The sequence below is a fragment of the Pterocles gutturalis genome, unplaced genomic scaffold, assembly GCF_000699245.1.
Source record: "Pterocles gutturalis isolate BGI_N339 unplaced genomic scaffold, ASM69924v1 scaffold22206, whole genome shotgun sequence".
Classification (NCBI taxonomy): Eukaryota; Metazoa; Chordata; class Aves; order Pterocliformes; family Pteroclidae; genus Pterocles; species Pterocles gutturalis.
In genome coordinates, this window is record NW_010098383.1 from 2,823 (window position 1) to 25,753 (window position 22,931).

General features: G+C 39.5%; 1 protein-coding gene across 1 annotated transcript; it reads right to left on the minus strand.

The window, feature by feature from the left end:
• Window positions 1-18,844: 18,844 nt before the first annotated feature.
• Window positions 18,845-22,593, minus strand: RWDD3 (RWD domain containing 3). The gene is made up of 4 exons (XM_010072825.1): window positions 22,533-22,593; window positions 20,137-20,621; window positions 19,305-19,420; window positions 18,845-19,206 (listed from the first exon to the last, which is right to left on the minus strand). Exons 1-4 carry the CDS (start codon window positions 22,591-22,593, stop codon window positions 19,092-19,094), a joined length of 777 nt encoding a protein of 258 aa, XP_010071127.1. The 3' UTR covers window positions 18,845-19,091.
• Between the last annotated feature and the right edge of the window lie 338 nt (window positions 22,594-22,931).

The window sequence follows — 22,931 nt, forward strand, 5'->3', positions numbered from 1 at the left end:
CCTTTGCCCTTTTGCCTCCCTGAGTCAAGGCCCCCACCTCCCCACTGTCCCTAGGGTCCCTGTTTCAGTTTCCCCTCGCCCTTCTCCTTCCGCTCCTGAAGGACACAAGCAGCCAAGGCCAGACAGGCCAGAACTTTTCCACGGTCAGACCCAGGTGAGTCTCTCCCAACTCTTGCCTGTCTCCTGCTGGGGCTCTGCTGCAGGTTGCCTTCAACACTTCATGAGGAATATTTTCCATTACATTTTTCATTTCCAACTCTCAACCTTTCTATCATATGATTTCAGGTTAAAACAGCAGGAAAAAAGTACAGCTTATCTACTTCAATATGGTCTCTCTGTCAGCTGCTGGAAAAAGATTAGTAGACGTTAAAGCCAAAAGCCAAAATCCAGCTGCGATTCATTTCCAACCTTACCCTAGAAACTTAACCTCATCCCAAATATCAGTTTTTCTAACTTGAAACCAAGGTTCGTACATATGAACAATAACTTGTAACCTCAACACTCACCACAACACACTTTTAACTATCATAACCAGATTTTCCTTGGCTGTGCATGTTTTTTAGTGATTAACATAGTACAACACGTAAAATAGAAAAACACCATGTAGTTTCAGCGGCTGAACCTGTATTTAACACCTGCTCACCGTCCTGTGGGACCGCCCATGGTGCTTGTGCTACAGGCAGGTAAAACAAGCGTGTGAGAAGAGTCACGCTGGTTTAGACCACCAGTACACCCAGGCCAGGTCTCTAACCATGGCCATCAGGGAAAAGGAGAACACATACACCTACAGGGATGTTCCATCTCTGGCCTTAAAGGTAATGCCTTTGTATTCAGTAAGAAAACATACAAAGAAGAAAAATACTTCACTGGTGTTTCCCATTGCATTCCTAAAAGAAAAGAGAAAGCTTCTGACAAAAGGAGTTCCCCAAATTGATGGTTGTCAGTGCTTCTGCCAACACAGCTCTTCCAGGGGATCCAGAGCAAGCTCTCGCCCTAAATCTAACACGTATCAGCTCTGTAATGACACATGGTTTATATGTGTTATACTGGATCAGCAAAGAGCTAAACATTATTTCTGACATTTTAAAACTATTCCCACATTTAGTAGACTTTATATATCTTTTCACAGAAGGATAAGTACCTGTTTGTTAGCTATCACGTCTGCACCCTGTACGAGTTTCTTTCCTATTTTCCATGTACCTTCTGTCAGAGCAGGGGTTCCTGGACTGTAGTCCACCAAGTCACAGTGACTGACCCACAGGAAAAGGTGCACAGCTCTGCACAGCCTTTAGAAGGTTCAATAAAGTTTAATGAGGAGGACACTTTATTCCTCCCATCAGCACACCTCTTGCAACTTCACAGTTGCTCACGGAAAGGCAAAAAAGCTTCAGAGTCACTGTCTGCTTTCTGTTCTAAAGAATAATAGCTTCATAATGGAATTTTCCAGTGAGAAAAATTAATCTGGCCATATAACCAACTAGGATAACTAAGAACTTCACAAAAGTATGTCTCTGCAGTAAAGCACTCCAATTCCAGAATTTTGCAAATCCCAGACACTAACTGGCTTGAACTTCTAATTTACACTGACACCACATTACAACGACCTGCCTACATCTGACATTAAGCATGATTTAATGCTTGTTAATCAACAATGCAGGGAAGTGTAAGCCCTGCGTTCCTTATCTAATGCCTTCCCTCTCCTCTGCTGAGAGAGTTAGAGGATTTGCCTTGTTCTGTCTATCATCTTCTTCGGTAAACACCCATGACTGGAGTAAATCTGATAAGTAAACTGACTTCTGACCTCTTTGTTCATATTTGTGTCATATATAAATATGTTGCTGGCAATATTTTCTGGTGGTAAACTTTGCAAGGTTTTTTTAACCCATTAAACAGAAATGCATTATAGAACAGAACATAAGGGAATTTCAAAGTGTTATAAATATAGGATTAGGAAACCTGCCAGCAATATCTATTGCTGACAGCTGACTTTATTAAAGTTCATCAGCATTAATTGCCTCATTGTTGAATGACTTTTGCATGTAATTATCACCAGTCTAAACACAGATTGCCTCAGGTACAGTATCTAATGTGATCACATGTTCTGAATCCTATTAAAATAGCTGAGATGTGGCAGAGATTATTCTCTCACAAACAGTAAAGAAGTGAAAGAAGCAACAGAAATAGGGGGAAATTATTTTGCTCAGCCTAAATAGTGTTAATTTCTCTATCTTATTCCAAGGTTTCCAGCAACGCTTTGGTGTCATAGATGCAGAAACAAGACGTAGAGATGCCGGTTCTATACCAGTGTAATTTATCTCAAGGACAAGTGAAAATTCCTCTGCCCCACTAGAAAGAAAATGCCTGAGGCATGACTGCTAAAATGGGCTTTAAACGTCATGCTATATTTTAATAGACAAAAGATGGATATATCAATGTCTAAAATAATAATTCTTAGATTATATTTATCAGAACAAGACAAGACTGGAATTGTAATTTGAAGAAGTTTGAGATCCAGTATTGTGAGCTAATACCCAAGGAGAGAGGACACACAGCCCTTTCTTTGAACTTCTATGCTGTTTTAAGATGTTTTCAAGATCTAAAGGCTCAGCATCAAAGACAAAATTTCATACTTTTTTTACACCAACCTAAAATCTTCACACCATATTACTATCCCATTCCCAAACCGTACTTTCTCAATAAAAAATAAATAAATCAATTATTATTCCCTTTTCTCAATGTACCAGCTCTTCTGAGACTTAACAGAATACACTACTCTTCTGCATCATTACATGCAATAGACACATGAAGAGTTTTTTAAAAATAATTAAATTAAATAAAATTTTGCAATTTTGCTTGTAGATTAATATTTAAAGTCCTCACAAAGGATCATCTCAAAAGCCTCAATATCATCTTAGGAATAAGTTGCTCATCATAGCAAATTTTGTCAATGTCAAACACCCACTGTTCTCATGTATATGCCTCCCTATACGCATACCTACCTATCATCTACCAGGGTTCTGGAGCGATTTTTCAGAGAAGCTCATATTCAAGACTGTATTTCAGCCACAGATTTAACAGCAAAGGACTTCAAAACTATGTTATGCAGTAGTCAAAAATATAGCATGAAAAGCTATATTGAATAAGGACTTTCAGCAGTGAAAAAGGATTTGACTATGGAACACAAACAGCTTCAGAAATTTTACAACACTTTTAAACACTACGAAGCTGTTCTTGATTTGATGTTGTGTGTTGTCAAGGGCTTTTGCAGTTCCCTTGTCAGAAAAGTAGCTGCAAATATAAATGCTTGAATAAAGACAAGACTTGTCACATACTACCTTCTCTTACTCTTCCTCACGTTGCTTTTTCTCTCAAGTTTATTAGCACTAATAACTGGAAGCACTGATGTAGCCTTTTAGGGTATTAGACCAAACCTGTAAATTAATGCATTGGTTCATCACAATTCATTAATCAAGCCTGTGCTGGATTTAACAGACAGCAGATTATTAAAGACACCAAATTACACAGACGAAAAAACCCAGCTCCCAGAGGGTCAGATGTAATGTGAATGGTTTTGCATAAAACCATAAACCTGCTATTAAATTAAAAACAGGCAAAAATTATGTCTGCTGCTTATCTAAAGTAATTTTTTTTAAAGGTATGTTACGCTAATTTACTTCTTAACTGGTCCTGGTTACACAGCAAAGGACTAAAGGTTAACTGCAATGGCTCCTCTGATGCTTGGTTAAGCAACTTACACTAACATATCCTGACTGAGGTGAAGAAATTAATGAAATTACTACTGTAATTCATTACTAATGGAAAATTGTCAATGCTTTCAGCCAGCAGTTCACACAAATTTTCTGCAGACATGACAACCTAGTACTGTGACTCATGCTCTTAGACTTGCTACTCTTATTTCAAGTCCTAGCACCATTCATCACAGCCGAGCTTTATGCCATGCTCTCCAGCAAAGTTTAGCAACCTTTGATCTCAGTAGCTGAGGTCTTTCTACATCTGTGACACGGGTTTATGAAGGAAGAAAAAAATAACATGTAATTTTCAGCATCAATCTAAAGAACGCTAAAATAAAGCGAGAAGAGAGGCAGAATCACTGCCAGCATCCAAAGTATAACAAACATAGGAAAGATTGTAATTTGCCAACCAATGATGCCAACAGCAAACAGTGTAAATGAGTGTAAATTTTATATATCAATTGCCAACTTAAAGGGCAATATTTATAACAAATAGCAAACACTAGCAGTTAGTGAAGGGCCTGAACATAGTCGGTGTTACATAGTCCTGGTTTCCCTTCTTCACTAAACCACAAAACAGAATGTCAAACTAAAATAGGACAACAAAGTTGTTAATCCGAAAAGATTCATCTGTGACTACTGTAGTAATTGTCATCTACAGATAGCAAGAATATGTTATAGTCAGTGACTTTGACATAAATAAAGTATTTAATATTACTTGACTGCATATAACACAAAACTCCTCATAGGAGCATTCTTTTATGCTGATTTATAGGACACATCTATACTGACAGACTGCAATGGTCTGTATCAAGTACAGTCCTTTCGCCAGCACCCCAGGCCAAATCTGTACTTCAAACATTGGACTTGTAACGTCTTACAATGCAAATTATTAAATCTTCTATCAAGTTTTTAAAGCATTATTTGTGAATTCCACTTTAGAGTTCAGTGGGATGGTACACACTGTCCCATTCTCTATGCCAGGTGTCCCAAAATATTTGAGGAGTTAGGGATGAACTTAGCACACATATGTAATGCTGCTGTAGTATCTGGACTTCTCTATATTACAAGTAGAGAAAAACAAGGACTAGTTTAGCAGCAACAACAAAGTGCACCTTCTGAGTGTATAAAATTACAAAATTTTAATGTTGAATGTGTTCTTTAATTATATAAAACTCTGCAAAGAATAACATGGTTTAAATTTATTATGCAAATGCTGCTAATTTATGACAGATTGCTACTTCAAATACAAGTATTAAATCTCTATTAGATTCGTTGAGGTAATGTACTAATATGCATCACTAAGGTCTTAAATTTCTAAGCAGCAATAGTGTTTGTTAGATGCAAATAAGGATTACCTTAATTAAAACACTATCCTCAGCATCTCAGAAGATTTAATCCAAATCTTTATACAGGGCACATTCATTATCTATCTCCAGTTAATAAAAATATGACCTACTTTGGTTACATTTCAGAATTTAACGTTGATTACTATTTTGTTAATAGAAATAAGATACTAAAGACTTTAAAGACAAGCCAAGAGCAATTTTACCAGCCTAATTAAAATACTATTTAATGGCCTCAGAAGGAGCTTTATATTTAACTCTAGAGGTAGACCTTTTAGAAATGTTTTCAAAATATCGAATTAGACAACAGACTCCTAAAAATATACCTAAGGATAACAAGTGAGATTTATAACCAACGAGCTTAAAGCAGAGCCTGAAGAGACTCAGAGAAGAACTCCTAAACCCCACAGGCACACTTTTAAACATGCGAGCTGTTCTGATAAGCTCAACAAGACTCCTCACTTCTGCAGGAGGAGGCCCGTACCATGTGTCTTTGCAGAAGCAAGGCTTAAATTAATCATAACACTCCAAATGTAACATCAAGTTACGGCTAAGTAGTAGTTTCCAAGGAGACATGATGCTTATCAAAGTACTCTGATGTGCTGCAGCCTGCCAGATCTAAGACAGTATCTGAATGGGTTAGTGCACTTCTTAGCAAAATGCAGCTTATTCTGGATTAAATCAGGGACACAGCAGGCTCAGCGAGAAGACAGTGTTTTGGGAGAGCAGGGGGGAATATATGTCCTCACTGTAAAGCTTCTCTTGCACCTACCACTGCTGTATTAAATAGGATAAAGAGGGTCCAGAGGGACCGTGGACAGCCAAAGCTGTGGTCACAGACCCTGGGGGGCCACCGCTTCCCCAGAGCCATCCCCTCACCTCTGCGGATTTCTCAAGCCCATGCACAAAGTTGTCTTTTCACAGCTTTGCTCGGCAAACTGTAGCCTCCCTGCACACATCCCTCTCTCCACACAGAAAGGCTGGACAAAAACACGCAACCTATAGAGACAGTGTGTCAGGATTTGTCCTTTAAACCCCCACACAGGTGCCACTTAAAACAACCTAAACCAAAATATTTCTTTTCAAAGGTAAGAATGTAAGGGGACGGCTGAATCCAAAGCCTTGTCCACTTATCACCCAACAAAAACTCTACCATGCAGAGTTTCTCTTGCTACAATTAATACAGATTGGACATCTCTAGTTACTGCTGAGTACAGTTCATTGAAAGTTTTTGAGGGACTGAATAACCTTGCTGCTTTCAAGAGAGACAGTATTTATGGTCTTCTACTGAGAGTTATTATCAGTTCCTATATTGTAAACCTGAAAGTATTATGGGTGAACAACGCCACAAATCTCTCACTAGGGTGTGGAAATTCCCAGTTTAATTAAAGTCAATACATTTTGTTTCCTCTTGATCTCCATCACATAGAAGCCACCTGTTCCAGCAAGGGGTCCAAGCAGCCAGTGGCTACATCGGGGGTTTACAAAGGTTGGGAGACCAAGCTTCACAGCAGCTGGGGGTCCCCATCCACGCTCCCTGCTTTCACACGTTGTGCTCTGTCTGGCACTCTACTCCGTTCCCTCACACTGGTTTCAGCATCAGTTTCTAGTCCAATGTCTTTTTCCTTCTCTCTCATCCAGTATTTCCTCTCTATCCCCTCTCTACTTTGCAATTGTTTGCTGGCCCTACATCACTAAAAAGTCATATAAAAGCTCCTTCTCAACTCCCAAACAGATGTTCAGAAAAAACAAGGGTAACGACGCATTTTCCCCTCCGTCTTTTTTGCCATGCTCAGTCCAACAGCAGCAGCCATTGCAAACAGCCCTGTTGGCTGCCCTGTGCCCCCGGACAGCAGCGTCCTGCCCCATTTCCCCTCAGGTCCCCAGCCCCGCTGCCCCCCTGGCACATCCCCTGCCACACACACCTGCGGGGCTATCCTCTGCAACCCCCAAAGCTGATCACTGAACACAAGGGGTTAATTTTATGAGAGAAGGAATTTTTTAAGCCTAAAAAAACTGATGACATTAGAAAGCTCATTGTAAATTTTACATAAAGAGGTCTTGTCTCTTTATCATGTACATAAATGTCACCCACTGAAAGACTGTTGTCACAAATGCCTCCCATGAGTGCCGGATCTGTCTGTAACATGGCATATAAAATGCTTGTTCTTCTAGTAATCTGCACTTTTCAGCAATTATTAATTCCTTAAACATTTAAAATAGACCTTTTCAATTGTGCTTTCACCTCTTCAGGTCACTGCAGCAATCTCAGCCCATGTGGCTCACAGTCCCCCTTTTAGCATCCATTTTCAAAGACATATAAAGCATCCAGACAAACCAAGAGTCAAAAGCAGACTCCTGAGGCTAAGATATGTTTTTCACCAAAACTCTTCCATATGTTAATATAACTCCCTTTTACCAGGTTTCATGCATGAGACAAGGGGCTCTAAAATATTTCTTATCTCAGGGAAAGCACAATAGTCAGGATTTTTCCCCTTTCAACTCTCAGCTACTTCTCTCCATGAGAGCATAGGCTGGGAAGATGATAAGAAGAGTATTCTAGCATCTATCCCTCTCTCTTCCTCTATTATTATGAAAGTGAAAAAATAAAAAACCCATTACCTCCAAAATGGAGGCAGGCTTTTTGTGAGATAAGCCACTCCTCCACTTCATGTCTTCCACCAAAGGGATTCATATTGGGCTCAGTATCTTCTAATGGTTTCATCAGCTAATATTAAATTGGTTTCAGATAGGTAAAAAATAATTTTCCTAGCACTGCACTAAATAATTTGCCTTTGTATAGACTGCATAAACTACATTTCTGAAGAGGAACAAACACATACTGTTCCATTTATATAACTGACAGCGGATGGATTGTCACAGATTGACAGTCCCTATTCCAGACTGTTGGTATTTTGTTGTGTAGTTGACTTTCACTATTCGGTCATTTTCTTACACCTTACAAATGGAAAGACATTTCACAGTAAAAACACAAAAGGATGGTGCTTTGTAGCACAGAGCTCTGGAATGAAGGTCTTCCCATCCTCTTGACAACGGGATGGTCCCTAGTGTCAGGGCTAGAATTGCCCATATATAAAAACAACCCCTGTGACAACCTGGACAGTTAATGGGATAATGTGGCAGATAATGTATGTGGGGTGACAGTCAGGTGTCCCCAGAGGCACTGTCAGGATCAGTTCTCATGTAACCTAAGACCAGCTCTGATGCCCACCTAACCCCTTGTGCCTGTCCCAAGGTTGGCCAGGGACAACCACTGCCGGGACACCCTCTGCACCGTTTGCCCAGATGGAAAGCGCATCGCTCCCCATTTCTTCCAGCCACAGCTGCCATTGCTGCTTGTTCAGCCCTGGGGCCAGCCAGGCTGAATTCACGCCCCACTGGTGCTCCTGCAGACTGCAGCTGCCCTTCCATCGACCACTGAGAGAAAGCGAGGAAGCCACTGCTGTCAGTACAAACCCACCCCTTGAACAAGCAAACCTTTGCTCTCCCCTTCAGGTCAGCATTGGCAAGCGCAGGAACTGCAGTGACACACAGCCTATGCTGGCCACAAGCATCCCCCACGGGAAGCGGTGGCTTTACCACTGCCAGCTATTGTTTTCCAGAGAAATAACATTTCATTGCTGAAAACCTTGGGATGCCACTGTCATAACGCAATCACTCCAGCAGCCCTTGTAATCGCTCTCCTGGCTAGGCTCAGTACAAAAGGGGTTGTGAAACAAAGTGGACCAAACGAAGAGCAGTCTGTGTTGGCCTCATTTCTGATTTTTACCTCACTGTGCAATAATTTTCCAGAACTGCCAAAGCTTCCTATTTCTGTGGAGCCTCAGTTTTCTGCTGGTCACTGGAAAGTCCACCCTTTTTACTTTGTATCCAAAGAGAAATTACCACCTTTTGGAACAACTCACACTATATTTGACCTCGAGCGATGACCCAAGGTTCACTGCAGGTTATTTGTTCACACACTAGTTCTTCTGCAAAGGTTTTAGCGTGTTCCATCATCCCCTCTGGCTTTAATAGGAAAACAAAACAGAAGCAGACCAAAACCCACTCCTTACCTGTGCAGACAGTAGCCTCTCAAATATGTCCATGCACAATCTAAGAGCTGTCACTTCGGATTGCCACAAGCTATGCTTTGCCACGAAAGCAATCTTTTCCCAGGCCTCTGCTTCCTCTCCTGCTTGCTGCTGGCCACTACAAAAATAAATCTGTTACACAAGTTAAAAAAAAAAAAAAATCTTGTCTTCAGGGTAAAGAACCAGAATTCTTCAGAAAGACTTTGATATTTCCGTGTGTGTGTTTTTGCATTTCTTTGTGTTGTTTGGGGTTTTTTTTAAACTTATGAATGAGACCTACAGATTTGTCAAAAGTTCTGTTACCCCTTCATGGTATGATTCCAGAAGTACAACCCTTTTCTTTCTGCTACTGGAAAATGCCATAAATGTAATCTCCTGCTGCTGGCTCAGAAAAAAAAAAAAAAAAAAATCCTTATTTCTATCCAGAAAAATCTTAGACCCCCTTGCTGGTACTCCCTAGAGTCCCTGTGAAATACTGAGTAATAGGAATTACATGCACTCACATCTTTCTCTGTGGTAGTTTATTTCACAGCACCTGAAATTTTGTAACATTTGTTGCTCCACTTTTCATGATTTGCTGTTGGTAAGAAATTTTCAGTGAGCTGTAACCCATTCCTACTTCACATCCATAGGAAACCTAACAGCTAAAACTTCTCTTAGGACTTTCAATCTCATATTCTACCTAAAGGCAAGAAAACTTTTTATTTTGCTGCTAAATAATTATCCACAACTCATTTGTTTCAACTTAGCAACAAATCTATAGAAAAAAATCCATAAACTACATGAGTAAGAATCAATTATTTCACTTTTTACATGTCTATTAATAATAACTATGCAAAAAATCCCAGTGATTAGCTTTTCATTGTCCCAACTACTGAGAACATTCCAACTGCCTGGCTCTCAAAACCAGTGTTCCCCAGCCCTGAACAGCTTCACCTTCCGCAATGACCCTCTTCCTTTGGAGCTGATTCCATGGTTTCAATTTATTTACCTTTTCCAATAGATTTGATCAGTGAAATAAATATTTCTGAGCCAGTGCCAGTGCTCCTGTGGGTATTACAAACACTGTTACACATCAGACGGAAGCCCAGCTTCCATGGCTGTTTAAAAGCTGAGACCTTAGAAATTGTCACCGTGCTGCCTGTACTTCCGAGCTTTGCCTTTAGCTGTCCCCAGTTTCCCCCCACAAAGAGCTCTTCAGTGCCAGCAACAGGCACTACTGCACAGATCCCTGTTCTCCTCTGCTGAGCACTCACACCAGCTTCTGCCAGAAGCTCGGAAAGATGGCAACTCTGGACTTGTTTGGAGACATGTCTTTATTCCCGCTCTGCTTTGTGATTGTCCTTCTTACGACAATTTTCTTTCTCAGCGTCAATATGTAAACGAACAGTTTCTCCTGAGGTTTTATCACTGTTCCTGCCTTTACTTTTAAAAGCATTCCCCCAATTTGTCAAAATGAGTCTGAAGGAAACCTGTAGCAACTTTTAATAATTAGCATTATAGGAACTAATAACAGAATTCATAGCAAGCAGCTTCCAGCTCCCTTTCTGCAGCTGCCTTTAAATAAAAAGAAAGAAAGAAATCTGGAGCACAGCTGGCAGGAAAGCCACACACTCTGTGCTAAGCTCCAGGCACCTTCCAGGTACTGTACAGGCCAGCAGCTCTAACTGACACCCTCACACCCCGCTCAGTTTCTAGCATTTGGCTCCTTGTCAATGCAAAGGCAACCTTCAAGTCCTCTTTTGCCGTACTGGTACCCCAGAAACACAATTTTCTGGAACTCTCGTAGCCATTCCAGTGGAGTATTTTCTTTCCCATTTTTGCTCGTATTAGATGTGCCTTTGTCTAACCCATACTTAAAGGGTGGCTCTTAATCCCATAGCAAATCCTTGACCCAGGATCGGTTTGCAGCACTTAAATCTTTAATCTTGTAATGCCACTGACCACTGTTATCATCCGAAACAGTCTTTGTAATTGATGTGGAACTGAAATACACAAGCCTCCCAAGACATTACGCACTATCTGAGCAAGGACCATCTAACAGGTCTCTACAGTATCAATGCAGAAAAAGCCTCATAAAAATTAAATGCTTACCTGCATTCTCTGATTCCACACATAAGTGGACATTTTTCCAGAAGTGCTTTGTCAACCCACTTAGTCCTTGCTCTCCAAAACGCCCACATTTTGCAGATAATCTGCTCCTGGGAGCTGCTGGTCACGTCTTCCATCAATCTGCCCAGCCACCCAGAGGTACGACAGCCTGGTTTCCCAGTCTTACGAGCCCTTCAGAGGTCATTGCCTCTACAGAGCCTCTGTCATCCCTGAGCCATTTGAGGAAAATTTCTAAGCATTGCCCTAATTCTTTCATAGACAGCCTACAGCTCTTGAGTGAGGTTAGTCATCTCTATACCCATGAAAACTTCCATTACCTGCTTTCAGTTCTACATGCCGTTTCTGCTAAAAAGAGAAAATTACAATGAAGCTGCGTATTTATTTCAGGCATTTCTACTTGAAGTTTGGATGCAGTGGCTATTTCTTTGCTCACATTCCCAAACCTCTCTCCAGAGAGTAATCAATCCAAAAAAGCTTTCTTTTGGCTTCTCCGAGAACCACATCACCAGTGTTTTTATTGCCGTCTGTTCCTTTCTAACACCTCCACTTCTACCAGATAAAAATCAGCCTCTGGCATAGCTCTATCCATGCAGCTCAGCTTCTGTTCAGCATCTCACATGGACAGCGTTCTCACAAGTAACTCGGTTATTTTACTTTAAAAAATAACTGCTTTTTATATTATCTCGACTGAAAGATACTCATAGCATCAGCTCCCATAAAAATGTACCCTGCCACTGTATACAACTACAGATGAGCGATCGATCAGACCAACAAAATCATTTTGCGTTGATTTTTTTCTAAGTGCATCCTGAGAAGCGTAAAGGTACCTTGATTTTAGCACCTTCAGTCTTAAAATTGTGGCACTGATTTTGCTCTGCAGCGATCTCTGTGACTAGTACAAGCATAAACTTTAGGTTATCTGCTGTTGTGGCACTCACGTTACAAGGAATGCCAGGCTGCTCTCCTGGGGTAAAGCTCAGATCAAGCAGCAGTCTGTTTTCTGCATAGGTGAAATTAGCTCCCTCAATTCTCTACATAAAGTTCAAGACATATCCAGCAAATTGCTTCAGGGGAAAAGTCAGCTGTTGCCAAAAGTGGTCCCATAACGGCCTAGAGAGTACCCCACCTCCCGCCAGTGGTTACCAAGATCTGCCGTAACACAGTGAGTTGGCCTGTTAAGCTCATCTTAAGAAAGCAGTGATTTGACTACTTTCCATATAAATCAGCCTTCATTTCTTATTTGCAGGAATGTAAAAGGTGACAACGGGAAAAGCAGCACAAAGCAGAGTTATTGTTCTCATGCAGCGATCTTTTGTACCACGTTTCATCCTAAAATGACTCTTTGCGTTCAAGTTACAATAGATAACAATGCATGCATGTAATGAATCATAGACATCTTTAATAGGAAACTAATAAAATATTGACCCCAATCCCATGATCAGCTATGTTCTAATGCAGGATACAAACAGATTACTTGAATTACGTTAAGAAACACAAAGAAAATCAAAAGTGTAATGGTTATTACCTTATTAGCATAAAATTAAAGCACCTGAATGCATAATTAATTGAAAATATTAAGTGATTCAGTTTTAGAGTCCAAAGAATTCCTTAAATTAATGTGTCTTTCAGGCAATTTTTTCTGTCACTCTGAAGAGTTCTCTTCACTGCAGGATAATGCTGTGAGGTGAGAAAACACAAACTAATATTGATATAAAAGCCAATATATGAAAACAGCACAGAACAAAAAGTGCAAAACACTATTAGCATATTTACATTTCAAGTTCCATTTATATCTATAATTAAGCCTATAAACAATCGTAACTCTTGCATAAGATAACATAAAATTAAGTATACATGTGAAATATAAAACCAGAACGGAGTGCTGCCAGTGCTGCATGTGTTACGCACAAAGAGACAGGACGATAATGCCTAATACTACTGTAAGATTTATGCAAGTTGATTCCAGCAATTGCAGTATTTCATAATATAAACAATTTCAGTCTCAAACTCTGGCAGAAATACAGTGTGAGCAACATTTCATCATCTTATTTCAAATGAGCTACAACATGATTATGTTTGTATTTTCACAGATAAAGCTGAACAAATCAAGGGACGAGGTTTTAAATCATGCATACGTAGGGTTTATTAAACTATTTTTAAAAGAAACAATGTAAACAAAATATTTTTTCACTATGAAGTTTCTTTAGGCTCATTACAGTACTTCTGCATATAATTTGTACTAATCTCAGTGGTTTTCGTGGGTCATTCACACAGAAATGAGACAAATAGTCTTATTATGGGAAAAATGAGATAGAACTACAAAACCACAAAAATTAGCATTAGTCACAATACAATTAAATCCACTTTCTGTGTTTTTTAATTTATCATGTCAAGGATTTTCATCTATGAGTTCTTACAGTGTCTCATCCTCCCTGTAACAGCAAATAACAAAGTGGGGGCAGTGTGGAAGAATTATAAAGCTGGTAAATTCCCACTACTGACAATGTCCCCCATTAAAACTATTTCCCTCTTCTGGAACTTCACATTGCTTCCACTGAAGTCATGCTTGCCATGGTTTAACCCACTCAGCTAGTAGCCAACTCCACGCAGCCACTCACCTGCCCTCCCTGCTCCCAGGGATGGAGGAGAGAATTAAAGGGGTACAGGGAAAAGAGACTCGTGGGTTGAGATAAGAACAATTTAATAACCAAAATATAATAAAATTTAAAATAATGACCATGATAATAATAGTAATATATACAAATATATAAATGAGAGATACACAGTGCAACTGCTCACCACTTGGTGACCAGGGCCCAGCCCATTCCTGGCTAATGATCCTGGAGCCTGGAGAGTCCCAAAACCACACTCCTGGAAAAGAGAAGAGCCCGAGCATCCTAGAGCCAATCAAGAGTGAGAGGGAAGTTCCAGACAGAGCCTCATCTATATACTGTGCATGATGTGCATGACATGGAACAGACCATTGGCCAGTTTGGGTCTCCATCCTAAACCTAAGGTCAAATCCTAGGCTAGTAATTGGGGCTGTGCTCCCTCCCAGCTTCTCCTGGCCCTGCAGACACTGGCAGAGCAGAGAAGCTGAAAAGTCCTTGACTGTCCCAGCAGCAACTATAAACATCAGTCTGTTATCAGCCTTCTGCTCAGCACAAATACAAAACACAGCCTCACACTAGCTACGGTGAAGAAAGTTAACGCCATCACAGCTGAAACCAGAACACTGATGTTCTCCAGAACGGTAGGCTGCTTCACAGTATGTGCTGCTTGGAAGGGTTTCTTTCCAAGTCACAATAATAAAAACCCTTAAAAATAAAAAGTATATATTAATGTTGTATATAATGCCTTGAAAGATTAATACTGAAGAGAGTTTTATTCCTGCTCCTCCCTCTACCAAGACAGAGATGGTTTTATCTACAGACCTTGGTCACAACGGCAGTCAGTAACGATCCTAGAAAATGAAACTGTAGGAAGATTGATTTCTTGCGGAATGGAGTAATTTAATCTGTTAGCAACTCAACATCCTTGTTTTCACAGGCATCACTACTCTGCCATAGTAGTAGCAGACATATGTAGCAAGACATGTTGTTACATGTAATAATAAAAATTATCTGGATCTCATGTTGCCCTTTCGGTTACTTCAGTTTACACTTGCTGCACAAAGAGTAATGAGAGAAAAGAGCTCCTCAGATGACCAGACCATCCTTCTTCTCATAACACTGAAAACGCAGACATACGACACTCATGAATAATATGAAAGAAGAAAGTGAATGTGTCCTGTTTGCCAACAAACCTGCCCAACACAACCAGTGCCATCTCTTCTAGAGACTCGCAGATTCCCACCCAAGGCATCCATTGAACTGCAGTTTCCACACCCTTCTGCAGATCGAGCGTGTCTCTTCTGGATTGGAATGGATGCTTTGGATGTGATGTATTCATGCAAAAACAACTGTACAAATAGGGCTCATGTTGGGTTGGGGCTTTTGCTCTTATTTCTATCTGTCTTTCTTTCTTCACCCTTTTTTTGTTTTCTTCACACTTAATAAGCCAAGGGATTCAAAAAGACCAATCAAACCTCAGTTCTGTCCTAAATACTCGATTCTTCAAGTAGCCAGTCCTATTGCAACAGCTTTCATTTTAGCCTGACTTTCAAAGGAAACTGCGGCTATGCGGCTGTGCTGTCCATACAGAAGCACGCATACTTATACTACAAAATTCTTCTAGAACTTCTGAATTCAACTCATTTCAATTAAAGTGAGAGGTCAACAGCTTGAAAGAAATCAAGTTCCTACAAATTTGATGAAAACAGGTAGCAGAGAAGAAAAACGCTATTGATACTTTAATGACTGAGAGCACAAACAGTACCAGGCATTGGGGAACCCACCTGGGAGAGCACCATCATGAATGTCTCTTCTGCAAGAAAGGCTTCATGTGCACAATTGTTTAGAAAAAAGAAAGTCAATAGGAAATGGGGCTTTACTAACCATGCAGTTTGAAAAACGATTTATACCACAGTATCCACAAGAAAGCTAGCTTCTTATTTGTTAAACCATTTTTTCTTTGTGGATTTCTTTTTCCTTGCAATTGAATTGTCCGATTCTGATAGCTATATACACTTCACTAACTTTTCAGACATTGATATGCATTCTTTAACGACTCTCAGGAATTTTGACTTTGTCTCCTTGCATTTTGTTCTTCTGTGTCTGCTTCAGTTCCCTTGGAGGGTGGAACATCCACCACAGTGTGCATTTTAATAACTTCCACACCCCAGGGGCTCACAGGCTTGCCCATCTCTTTTTACAATACATGTAAACAAACCATGGGTTAACAGACAGTTGTAACGTCCTGCCAAAAGAACAACCTTTAAAAATATTGTTCACTTGTCTGAACACAAGACATCCTCCTACCCTTCAAAATAAGTGACTGATTGATGGGTAGGCAAAAACATTTGCTTTGACAGAATCAGACTGACATCCGTTTTCATGTTCTCTGCTGTCTGAACAGCATCAAGCTGATGAGATTTGTAATTCTCCTGAAGCACATCAAACTAAGCAAAAAAAACTTCAGTCCTTTCCTACACCGGACTTGTTGATTTGTTCAAAGCAAGTTAGTGAGTAGCAAACTCGCTTACATTGTATAAACTACTTTTTACAACTCCTGAAATACTGAAATCATCTAGCTTCTTACAACAACCTCACTTAGCAAGATGAGCACAGATCAGAAGAGTTCCAACTTATCCAGTTGTCATTTGCTCTTTACCTTTTTTTACTTTTTAAAATTGGCTGTTGCAGAATGCTAGCTCTGACCAAGAAGGCATCAGGCAATAACATTCAAGAAATTAAATGAGTTTATATCCAAGTGCAACTGGCAACTACTGACTCTACAAATGGCTTTTCTTATGCAGCTCATTGCAGTAGCTGTTGTAGTAGGGAGTAGTAGTTGGAGAATCTGGATCTAATCTTGCAAGAAGGACGACAACAACAGCATGCCTCAATTATTTTTGCAGTCACACACAATTAGAGATCACACAGTTAGGTACACTATTCAACCCAATTCCCCAAATCAACAGAAAGCATATGCAACTGATTTATATGCATGGTGTGTACAGCGCTGGCCAGCCTTTAATGGCCAAGATTGTGATACTGGTTGTGCTGAAGTACATTACTATTCTCCTTCCAGAAAATGGTGCATTTTAAAGTAAAGATCTGGCTGAGGACATAAAATCTATCTGGCAAAACCCTACAACATCTGCAGAGATACTGATTATGTTTTCTTACGCTGTACATGCAACGGCCTTTTCTTGGTTTTGATACTTGTCACATCTATCACTTAGTATAAGGACAGAGCCTCTGCGTCTTTTCAAGATTTTATACCCCACCGACACACAATTTTTCAACATAGATATTTTAGCTGAGAATAACTCAATTCTGAAAACTATAATTTAAAATACATGTTATTTTTATATTTCAAAGATACTTCTGCTTTATTCTTGTTTATAAAATCAAAATTCATCTCCACATACACTTAAACAGAAAATTCAATTTCCTTTCTCTCAGGAAGCCATTTCAAAATAATACAGAACAGATTTGTAAAACCTGTTTAACCCAATCTGTTTTCTCCTGTGCCTGAAGTACTATATGTGTTACACATGAGAGACTCACTAAGAAGAGCTTTTGCTACTATCTCATTAAATAAGCCTCGGTGCATAAAATAACATGCAACACACATATTTGAAACACTCTATATTTGGAAAATTACCAAACTCCTTACAATTCTCAAATAGTCTACAACCCTTTATGCATTTGACATCTCAAACAGTAAAACCTAAAAATCTTAATAGTTTGCTATACTTGCTTTTCTAGTGTACACACAGAGGTATGACCTCATGGTCTGAGTATGAAACTTGAAATCAAAATGTCTTAACACAATGATTTGCAAAACCACACTACGGGAACTAACTAAATTGTACCAGTCTTCCCCCAGTACAATGAGATAAATTAATTTACACTGAATTGATCAAATCTATTCAGTTAACAAAAAATACATGAGGCATTTGGGTTCTGGGAATGAGTTGTAGAGAGAAGTAAGGCACATGTTTAGATACACGCTAAAACCAAGTGAAATGGCATGGCTAGTTAATGACAAACTTAAAAATTTTTACTACAGGATAATTGATCTAGTCTTGCTAGAGAACAGCATCAGGTAAACAGAAACCAAAGGACATTAATAATTGTAAGTATACAATTCTCCCTAGGCAAACAGAACTTGCACAACGTAATCTGTAAAAATGATGTATATCATTTGTAACATTACACTGAAGCAAAACAAAGACTCGTGATTAAAAAAAAAAAATGTACAAGCTGGCCAACACCACTGACCCATCAAAAAAAAAATGCTAAAGGTAGGGAAATCTTAATAGAGAGTTATAACTTACCAGCTTCTAAAATGACAGAAGACTTGACAGAAGTCTTGAGAGACAGAAGACTGAAGTCTGTACATATACAGCTCTGACAGTTTAATTGAATCAAGGTATCTAAAGATGCACAGACAGTAAAACTAGATAAAGTCCAAAAAGGAATCTGTAAACTTTCAAAGAATATTACAACTGGCTTTATCTTAGCTTTCAATTTAAATTCTCCACTTGGGGTTTTTTATACATTTTAGAATAAAAACTAACATTCAAAAAGACAATTCTAAGCTTTTCGGGCCTCAGGTAACATCAACTTTTTCTTTAAATCAACAGTCTATCATTTATTGTCAAATAAATGGAGAAGGAAAAGTTAGCAGGTGAACACCTAACAGATAATAAGTATACACTGTCCTCACACACTCAAATATGTGCTTGCAATGCTTTTTACAGAAATATCTTCATATAAGCTTTCAAAGCAAAATTAATCATGCTTTCTGGCAGGACATTATGAAAAACCACTACCAGGAGAGACAAAAAACAAAACATTGATAAACAGGGTTTGCAAAACAGAGTCTAACTGGAAGACTATTATTTTAACATGACATCTTCCCAGTCTCTCATGCTTGTCATGCAATTATCACAACTTATTCCACGTTCCCTGGAAAAAGTTATCAATACATAAATGTCAAAAAAATATCAATGCTTAATGTATGAATTGCCACCGCCTTCTTGCAAAAGGATGGGTACTTCTGGCATTTTTGCAGAAAAGCTTTCAAGTCATTCGCCAAATTAGTCCTTTCATCTTCCATCAGCATCTGCAGTCAACTACTCCTTTGGTCAAAGAGTCCAGTGTTTTCTTTTAATTTTATTTTAAGAGAGGAGGCACAAACTCAGAGAAAAGAGTTGTAAGTCCTGCAGTTTCAAATTCCTTTTGTAGCTCATCCAGTGTTGAATATTCTTGGACTTCAAACGTCTGAAACCTACATTGTAAAAAGGAAACTCATTAATATGCTCAGATTTGTCAGAATGTAATTATCGATTCTGTTACTTTTCTATCCACAACAGTATTAAATTATACCTTTTATGCTGTGACTGTACTTTTGTCTCACACAGTACACTAATCATTTTCTCTTTGCATTTCTTTCCGCTTGAGTCCACATCTACCTTACAAGTTTTCTGAAGAATCAAGTACTCCTAAATGACAAAAAAGAACAAAGTATTAAATATCATCTAGTACCAAGTTTAGTAAAATTCAAAAATCTACATGAAACATCTAGAGTTTTTTCAGAATATAGCAATCAAACTTTGAAAGTGCCCATCCCAAAAAGCACAACTGTTTCTATTCATCAGCTTGAAGCTAAGTGCAGTCTTAACTGATCTAGAGACAATGAGTTTGAAAAGCCAAAACATTCTCCTCCAATATCACCACAAAAACCTGCCTAATGCAGTGGGAGTTCGTAAGTACAGACAAGAAGTTCAAAGCCCAGGCGTGCACTAGGAGCACGACGGGGTCTAAGTCAAGGAAAGGGACAGTTAGTAATGAGCTTGAGAGATACCTGCTATTAATTTCTCATCACAAATTTTCTGTTTTCTGGGGCATATGGAAAATACAGGAGACTAAACCTAGCCACTTTGCAATCAGGAAACACAGGGAACACCGGGGTATAATTAGAGTGGGAAGCAAAGCAATACAGGACATGGGTCTCCAGGTATCTCTTATCAACCAATTCTTTCTCACAGAATACCTTCTTTTTCTTAAATACAGAATAAAGTTGTTGGGCCTTCCTACTCTGCTAATGATCAATCTGCTTCCAAAATTGTTAAGCTTAGAAAAACACACACAAAATATTCAGACACATAGGTTTCAGTGGTAAATCGATAGAACTAGTCAACATTCATTGTTCCTGCACCTTAATGTTGCTCCTGTCACCCTGAAGAAGAATCAATATTATCTTGCCCACGAACATCAGTCTTCCAGTCAGCCTTAGATCTGAAGCCCATTTTTCCACAGTTTTGACGTATTTTGCCTTTGCTCTCATGTGATCTAAATGCAAAAGTAGCATCCAGATACCATCCTCTGTACTTATTCCTTTTGACAAAGTAGTTTTTTCATTGCAAACTGTTGCTGATTGCTTAATGACATATTTAAGATGCTGCTGTATCCAAAGAATCAGATCGTGTACCATAGGTTCAGAAAGATGCTTCTTTGCTTCTTCAAGTAATTTATCTTTCACGTCCATGCATTGGGCCCTTGTAAGCTGGTCTGAGCTAACAGAAATATCTGGTACAGTTGATGGATAATTGACTGGTAAATGAAATAACAGCTTTAAATGTACATCTGTATCCAGCAGTTCTTTCACGCTGATTTGAATTCTAAATGTGATTCCATGTGTCTCTGGAAAGTACAGAAAAAATGAACATCAATAGTTTGCCTGAAGTTGAAATACATATATATTATTAAGTCATGTTATTTTCTTTAACAATTCAACTCAAAAGCCATTCTATATAAAATAAGGAGTGTGGGGTTTTCTGTGGGGTGGGAAGTTGCAACCAAGAGCTCAAGCTATACTTGCAGGGAATCCTGAAATGAAACACTTCCATATCATACTAGAAAGAAAGTTATTAACACATTCTAAAAAGCATTCACACCTTTTGGCTCTTTCAAAGTCTAGACAAGCCAGTAATAAAGAATTGTCTCTCTTGGAAATACATAAGTCAGCTTCTACACCTCAATAGCAGCAGCAAGGACAACTGAATATAGAGACTTTTCTGGATGGACTCAGCACTGCCCTAACTTTGTTCACAGCGAAATCTGTAAGACTTCTAACATCAATACCAGCACAAGGCAAATAGACTTGTACCAAGTGTTGTTAAGGCAACCACTGAAAAGCAGTTCCACACTGCAGAGAGACTTGGAAAGAAAAGATTCTTTGTCCCCTACAACTTTCAGAGAAAATACGCTTAATTCTTTCCTGCCAACTTCTCTATATTTACACCAGTTGGACTGACATAATGAAACCATCTCTGCTGTACATCTGACCCTACATACTACATACATACATGTACATGCATATACGTACATACGTGTACATATCTGTGTATCTACTCAAAACATGTTGTTGATGTACTTTAGAACAGAATTATTTTCAGGATGGAAAGGATACATACAGTATGTGGCAGGAAGGGCAAAAGACCACATCCTCCTGATAAATTACATAATCAAAGATGCTGAATATGAAAGTCATGTACAGTAATTCCTGCAATAAAATCTTCTTGACTAAAACATGTTTCACAGAAAAATAATACAAAACTTCATAAAGTGAAAAGTGGAGACAAAGACCTAACCTACTTTTGCTCCTCTGCCATGAAGAAAGAGGGTACCAGATAAAAGATGATCTTCTTTAGATGTTCCCTGCTTCACCCCTTTGATTCATTCTAAACACTTCACCCCTTTTCTTTAAAAAAATTGCTAAAATGTCAGGTTGATTCATCCTACGAGGGCAGGAGAAGACAGATCTAAAAGGCAGATTAGAGCAGAGATGAGTTTCAGAGGAGCTCTTTTGAAGTGACTCGCCTTCTTCTCCCGCCACCTTATCTTACCTTCCTTTACATGACAGTCAGTTGAATTATGTTTGATTAGTATTCCTGACACCACTAACCAACCTCAGTGCTCTTTATGATTTTATATTTGAACCTTACTAAATAAGTGAAAGAACCTAAAAGTGACTTGGACAGACAGAAGCACTTCAGAGAGCTTAGCCAAGGGCATTTCCAAACCTCTTTCCTGGGTCACATGAAGAACTCTCTAGGTCAGAGCAGTCACAAAATAAAATAAGCAAATGCTCCAAACCCAATAATCAAACTCCAGCCTTACTATAAGGAAGTCTTCAAACACCTACAGACCATCACTACCTAAACAGAGTCAAATCCAGCGCTGAAATAGTGGATGCAAATCCAGTGAGTTAAACAAAATTACACCCCACCATCTCCATACCTACAGGCACTACGTGTTCCCTGACAACAAGAGCTGGACTCCAGTCTTCTAGGACCCTTTGAAAGGCTCCAGACTATTTTTAAGGCAAGTTTATTCCTCAGAAATACACTAGCCTTGGAAGAGACTCCAGTCTCCACAGTGTGCATCTGGCAGCACGTGGCCCTCACCCACGGGCAGCAGCCGTGCAGGAGGACCTCACGCCTTCCTACTCCCACCTCTGCCTTCTGCTGCCCCGACAAAGGTTTCTCACTTGGGATCAGCAACGACAGCTCCTCTGCCATTACACTAGGCTCAGTACACATAACCACGCACCTCCTGGGACCCCCAGCACCCTCTTGGTCACCGCAGAGGGTCCCCGCACCCGCCAGACCATCGCAGCACACGCAGACAGTGCCTGCCAGCCCACCTCACGCCAGCTGCCCCCACACAGGGCAGCCTCACCAGGCACGCAGCCAGCTGAAAGCAAGCTGCACTTGGCTGAACAGCATTAACGTTATTATATTCCTACCCATGAATCACTTTATTTTAAACTATGTCACCAAGAAATTTTAAAATGCACAGCCTGTAAGTGAGTTGAAGAATACTACCTATTGCCAGCTTAATTACAGTGACAGAAAAACATGTTACCTTTCCGATAATCCTCCCAGGATTTTTTCACTAGCTTGTCATAACAGATCTCACCAACTCAGGAGTAACTGAGGGATAAACAGA